A 6,677-nucleotide genomic window follows, 5' to 3' on the forward strand; every position below is an offset into this window, starting at 1 on the left:
TCATATCGTATTGTTTTATCCTGTACTGTATTGTTTGATGAATACAATGTTTGGATAGATTGTATCGTTTGCTGTTGTTTCATGATATCATACACCAGCAATATGAAGAATAAACTTGCAACATTATAAAGAAAAATTATGATACGGGGTAAATTTATCATATAAAAAGATAGGGTAAATGATAAAATAAAATTATTTAATAATAATGAAGGGTGAGATGAGAGAAAAAGATAACGACGCAACCACACCAAATTGGTCGTTACATAAAGTGACACATTTCGCCGTTACGTAACGACGAATTTAACGATACGATATAATAAAATCTAAGTAACAACCAAAACAAACATCCTATTTAAACTAACAATACGGTACAATAGGTAACAACCCCATTTAAGTGAAACAAATAAGGCTGAAAACCGCTCGAATTACAAAATTTTAGAGGAAAATATATTAAGAAAACTCGCCATTCTGTCTTGGCATCTCGCCATTGGATGCTATTAAAACTTTCTGTATTAAAAGTTATTCATAAACCACTGCATTCTTGGCTCCGTTGCTGTTCACTTTTCATCTCCTCTCTCTCACTCTCAAAACACAGCGAGAGTCTGAGAGAGAGTGAAAATGGTGATGTGGGTATTTGGATATGGATCTCTAATTTGGAAGCCTGGCTTTAACTATGATGATCGCCTTGTTGGTTTCATCAAAGGCTATCGCCGTGTCTTTTATCAAGGTGAACCTTCTGCCTTTTCCTAAACTGTTTCTATTTTAATTTTCTTTTAATATGTACATTTGATGGTTGGAATGCTACTCCCCTCCCTGCAAAATGTTCCGGAGCTAGCCTTGCAGTTGCGGGCCCAGTAACTTTGTTCAAGAAATCTATTGAATGACATATTTTTAATTTAGAATCCATTAACTTAAAAGGGCTACAATCCGAACCCATAAGCTTTAAATACTAGCCCCGCCTCTGAGTTGTCACGTGCTTCTTTTTCAGAGTTTCTTTAATGTGACACTCTTGTTTCTTTAATGTGACACTCTTTCCCTTTTAGTATATTTAAACTTCTGATTTTACACTTAATGTTATTATTTGTAGACATAAATGAGTATGACTTATTTTAGACACACGTTTAAAAAAAAATTCTTTGTTAAACTACATGTCCAGTCATATAGTATCAGATAAATTGAGACGGATGAAGTATTAATTTATTTTAGATTTAACTATGACAGTTGGTCAAGTTGACGCTGGTAAGGAAACAGTTTTTATGAATACATGCTATGTAATGTAGGCAGTACTGATCACAGAGGGACACCAGAATTTCCAGGTAGAACAGCGACACTGGAGCCAGCTGAAGGAGAAGTTTGTGTAAGTGCTTTTCTACATTAAGCCATTTGATGTTTGTGTCCTGAAAAATGAAAAACACTTTCAGTTTTATAGGTTGTTATGTTTGGATTCTGAGGTGATGATGTAACATTGGTTCCTTCTATATTCACTTCTTCTGAGTCCATACATTCTTTTGTTACAATTAGTCCAAATGCACAAGTTGATTCTACAGCTGATGTCTTCATTTTAAATCAACATTATTAGTCAAAACAATGCCTGATTGATGCAAAGGGAAAAAAATGTCTGATGCGATGACTGTCTGTCCTGTATTCCTCAAATGTCTGATTGATGCAAAGGAAAAAAAGTAGAGTATGAAGTGTATATATTTGAAAGAAGATAAGAAAGCTATTCCTCTTGGTGGCTCTTTTCCCTTGCCTTTCCTCTTGTGTATTCAGTCACAACAGTGTGTATACGTTTGTCCTTTCTTTCTTAGAGCTATGAAACTGATCAACTTAGTGGTGAAGTCTATTCTTAATCAGACCAATGCAAAATATTCAGCATATTGTTTCCAGCAACAACATACACTCAAAGAGCTTGTGTGCTGTTTTATGTTATGAAAGTTATCTGCTTACATATGACTTATTCCAAATAGTTGAAACTGATGACTCTCTATGCTTCTGATCAGTGGGGTATTGCCTATAAGATAACGAAGAAGGAAGATCAAGAAGTTGCACTGACGGTATGTCTCTTTTTTATGCAAAAGGTTCTTTTATTTTATCCTTTCTCCAAGTGAAAGATTATAAAGTATATGTCGTTTCAGCTTTTTAAGTGAATACGAGACTCTGAACACCGAAATTTGTGTTTACATGAACGTGAGAATTCAAAAATTCATGCTTTTGTCAGATATGCATTTGAATCACATTCAGTTTTTACTATTTGAATATAATGAAGTGTTATCTTGCTGTCTTAAAACCTATTGACTTTATGCACTGAAGAGCCGAGTTGTTTGTTACACTTGAATTCAGTGTTGTCAAAGGCTCATTTAAGGCGCGCTTAAGCCCTGAAGCTCAAAAAGCTTAGGGAGGGTGCTTCACCTCGCTTAAGCTGAGCTTCAGTGTAGGCAAGGCACTAAGTTGTGCGCCTCATTGCCCATGAGTTCTATCTTAAATCGAGCAGTACTATACGACAAATATTATCGGCAAATAAGTGTATTAGTTGTTGATAAAGACATTAGGAATGGGTCTGTTTCTTTTTTCTTGAATTACATATGTATTTTTATATTTTTCCTTAGTTGCGCCTTTTTTAACTAAAGCTCGCACTTCAGTTGCGCTTAAAGCCCCAATCGACCTGGACCGCTTTTTAGAGCTTTTTGCTTTTGACAACAGTGCACTTGATAGAGGAAGTTCTGGATTTAAGGAGGTGAAATGTGGTCTAACTTTAAATATTTTGGGATCAGTCTGATCTAAAAGAAACAGTACATTCAGTTAAAACATATAAGTTTTTGAGCTATTATATGCACACAGAGTTTCTAATTTTCATTAAATTGAGTAATGTTATTACTTATAGCATCAAAAAGGGGAAACCCCCTGGACACAAGTTGTATACATTAAGTGAATTATAGACAGTTACATGTTTTTCTGCAAGGGGCAATTAATCATCTATGCTCATTGGAGTCTCACACGAGGTCCAAAATGAACAACAGTAGTGTTACATGCTGTATCTCTAATCTGTATTTATCCATTAAAAAAGTGCTAATACACTCCAAATCTGGAAATAAATCATTAAGCTCGAAGTTGTCTTACTATGCATGTATCTCTAATTTGAACGAGGACGGTGTTCAGTTGCCAGGCAGTGGGGCATGCATAATCTGTAAAAGGCATAATCCCTGGTTCTTTTTCACTAAATGTCAGGAAACAGAATCTCTTATGTTGCCTTAGAAAATCATATCAAAGTAGTTGGTTGTAATTTATCACCCCTTATACCATGAAAGAGAAGTTGAGCTAGACTTGATTTCACTTACCAGTGGCTCTTACAGATAATATTTTCTTGAGAGAATTCCTAAAAGGGAATGTAGAACTTCTGGAATTCGTTATCTGGGTACTTAAATTTCTGAATAGGACATTTAAGATTCAAATTGAGGTAATTCTACAATTTTGTTGTACAAAATGCACAAATTCTAAGGTATGCGTACCATCCCCAAACTCCACTTGTGGGATTACACTGGGTATGTTGTTATTGTTGTTGTAAAATGCACAAATTGTCATCAACTAAATGCTCATGTTCACCAGGATGAACTGGAAAACTGCATGCCCAATTTGAATCCAAAATATTTAGCTCCCTTATTATGATATTCTTTAAGAGTTTGACGAGTTAGTGGTTCCAGTTTTCCAAATTTTACTTAAGCTTCAAACTTTCACTTGTATGATGAGATTTTCTTGTTTGCCTGCTTACAATTCTATTATATTGGTATTCATGTGGCCTAAATCACAACATTGAATGACCCTATTTTTGTTACTGAATATTCTTTTCATCTGTTTTCCATCTAGTACCTTGAAGTCAGGGAAAAGCAATATGACAAGAAGGCTTATGTAGATCTTTTCACTGTAAGTCATAATGAAGTAATATTTAACCAAATAAAAGTGCTTGGTTTATTTATAATTCTTTGCTCTGTGATTATTTATTCAATAGCATATCAACTTATATTCCAGGAGCCTGCAGCATCAGAACCAGCTGTTTCTGGTGTATTAGTGTAAGTTACAAAAAGTGACACGCAGCATGATTTCTGCTCAGTTTGGTTTTGAAGGTTCATATGCATAACTTGACTGTTTTGTCTATTCAGATACATAGGGTCTCCAGACAAGAAGGTAAACGAGAACTACCTGGGACCTGCATCAGTTGAAGAAATAGCTAGGTGTGTATCATAGTTCAATGCTTTTTATTACTCCCTCTATCCCATTTTATGTGAACACATTTTTCCCTTTACTCTGTCCTAAAAAGAATGACACCTTTCTATATCGAACAATTTAATTTTAAATGTCCTTTTTTCTTAAGCTCCATCCCAGTCAGACACCGTCACATAATTGGGACAGGGAGTATTATTTTTTTGTTATTTGGCACTAAATTTGACATAGGCAATCACATGTCAGAATTTCTGTTAGAAAAAAGAAATACACTATTATGAGCGGTGATCTTGATATTGTCCAGAGAAAAAAATCTTGACATTGATATCCTATGTGAACAAAAGTGAGATTCATTTATATTGTTAGAGTCCACATCGGCTAAGTGTATGTGTTGTGATCTTCTTATATGGTTTCGGAAAATTATTATTGCATGAGCTAGCTTTTTGGTTAGACAGCCTTAGCGAGGACGTTGAGTTCGTAAAATGCGGATGTGTGTAACATGCTAAGTAAATACCACATCTGCAAAACACAAGAGGTACATAAGGAAGTAGCCTTGACACGTTTTAAAACTGTGCAGGTCTAGGTTCAAAGCGAACAATATTACAAATTTATAATATGATATCAGAGTCAGGCTCATCCTTGATGTTGGGCTACCCAATGTTGCACCCATGTTATATACCCCACCCCGCCCCACCCCACCCCTCCCCGCTCCAAATGTCCAGCCATGGACGTGCAGGAGGTGTTAATCACACATAGGTTAAGTATATGGGTTGTAGTCTTTTTATGGCTATAGCCTATATGTTAACCCCCTAACAAAGGTCCTCGGCAGGTGTGGGTTGTGACAAGGATTTTCATGATGGCCTTGGCACACAACCTGAAAAATGGGGCAACATCATGAAGGGTTGCTCGGCATGACGGACAATGCGGGGTTCGACAAACGCACCTTGAACGGAAGCAAGGCGCATTTTACTTAGATGTGCGGGTTGGCAAAACAATGGCAAAGCAAAGCCATGTCAAGCAGGGGCAAAGACATGGCAAGGCAAGGCAAGGCGGGACAAGCAAAGGCAAATGATACGGACAGATTTGATCAAGTCGGGGACGACTTGACATGGGCGGACAGCTTTGACAATGAACGTGTGCGGCTAAGCCAGTGGATGGCGAGCTGTGTCAATGACATTGGCGCGGAGCAGTGTCAAAGACAAGGTTGGGCGCAATGCCAGCCTTGGCACAAAGCTGCTGGGCGAAAATCAGACCAAGCTGTGCACAAGCAGCAGTTGGAAAACATGTGCCAAGCACATGGGAAGCAGTTGGCAGTTGCAATCTCTTCTAAGACATGCTGATCATGGCCTAAAAGTGTGCCTACGTTTTTGTACTTTGTCTTAACTTGTTGCCCATCAGTTGGGGGCTTGTCAACTGATTGTAGCCTTTAAATACTTGCCTAGGCTGTCCAAAACGGGGCAGAAAACTTAGTCTAAGGCATTGTGTAGCCAAAATTCGTCTAAGTTATTTTCCTAAGGGTGGGAAAACCATTTTGGGGCAGGGAATTAGGGAATTCTTTGTCTTGGCCATAGGGTTGGCTATTGTGTTCTTGTATTCACTCATTAATACAAGTTGGGAAGAAATTCCTGTATATCGTGTGCCTTTATTTACAGATTTTGCTGCTTATTTTTCATTCTAAGTTCAAACGTCCCTAAAAATAAAACTAAGTGTTGGAAAGGCTGAAGTCAAGGCTGGGCTTGACTGCCGCACGGAGGTGAACCTCGGGCTGAGTTCGAGTGTCACAAATCACCCCTGTGACAACTGGTATCAGAGCGTGGCTGGATCGGGGCGAAGACACAACGTTCAGTGGTTGAATTTTGTGAAGAATGGCTGGTGGCAACGCAGACTGAGGGAAAAGGTTGCTGCATTAGAGGCACTTGTCGGAACTGTTGATGGGGATCAATTTCTGACTATCTTAACTCGTCTCGCCTATCTTGAGGCCGAGATGAACAGACTGAGCCAGGAGTGCACAGATCTGAAAACGGAAAATGGGTTGCTGCGTCGTGCTGTTGGCAATGATGAAGCACAGCGTGGGGCAGATCGTACCAAGGTCAGAATTCTGGAGCCTAAAGAGTTCAATGGCGCAAGGAGTGCCAAGAAACTTGAAAACTTCCTGTGGGATATGGAACAGTACTTCCATGCTGCCAAAGTGCAAGATGGAGACAAAGTCCTCATTACGACTATGTACTTGGTGGATGATGCAAAGCTATGGTGGCGTACGCGCGTGGCAGATGATGTAAGTGCTGGTAGGCCGAAGATTGACTCTTGGGAAGGGCTGAAGAAAGAGTTGAAGGATCAATTCTTTCCTAGCAATGCGGGCTGGATTGCTAGAGATCGTTTGAAGAAGTTGAAACAAACTGGAACGGTCAGGGATTACGTCAAGGATTTTAGTTCTTTGATGCTGGATATTAGCAACATGTCTG

At 38.5% G+C, this 6,677-nt stretch overlaps 1 protein-coding gene across 2 annotated transcripts; it reads left to right on the forward strand.

Annotated features, from left to right (window-relative positions):
- Positions 1-389: 389 nt before the first annotated feature.
- Positions 390-4,528, forward strand: LOC104226848 (gamma-glutamylcyclotransferase 2-3). 2 transcript variants are annotated; one of them, XM_070172056.1, is made up of 6 exons: positions 390-727; positions 1,281-1,357; positions 2,001-2,054; positions 3,862-3,918; positions 4,024-4,064; positions 4,155-4,254. In XM_070172056.1, the coding sequence occupies exons 1-6, from the start codon at positions 619-621 to the stop codon at positions 4,237-4,239; spliced, it is 423 nt and encodes a 140-aa protein (XP_070028157.1). In that variant the 5' UTR covers positions 390-618; the 3' UTR covers positions 4,240-4,254. The 2 variants fall into 2 exon arrangements, with proteins under 2 accessions (XP_070028157.1, XP_070028158.1); XM_070172057.1 differs by having other exon boundaries at positions 423-727; positions 4,004-4,064; positions 4,155-4,528.
- The last annotated feature ends 2,149 nt before the right edge of the window (positions 4,529-6,677 follow it).

This window comes from Nicotiana sylvestris, chromosome 4, assembly GCF_000393655.2.
Source record: "Nicotiana sylvestris chromosome 4, ASM39365v2, whole genome shotgun sequence".
NCBI classification, from domain to species: domain Eukaryota; kingdom Viridiplantae; phylum Streptophyta; class Magnoliopsida; order Solanales; family Solanaceae; genus Nicotiana; species Nicotiana sylvestris.

Coding starts and splice junctions, on each gene's coding strand:
- LOC104226848 (XM_070172056.1), top strand. CDS start 619: ATGGTGATGTGGGTATTTGGATATGGATCTCTAATTTGGAAGCCTGGC. Junction 2,055..3,861: donor ATCAAGAAGTTGCACTGACG/GTATGTCTCTTT, acceptor TTTTCCATCTAG/TACCTTGAAGTCAGGGAAAA. Junction 3,919..4,023: donor CTTATGTAGATCTTTTCACT/GTAAGTCATAAT, acceptor CTTATATTCCAG/GAGCCTGCAGCATCAGAACC.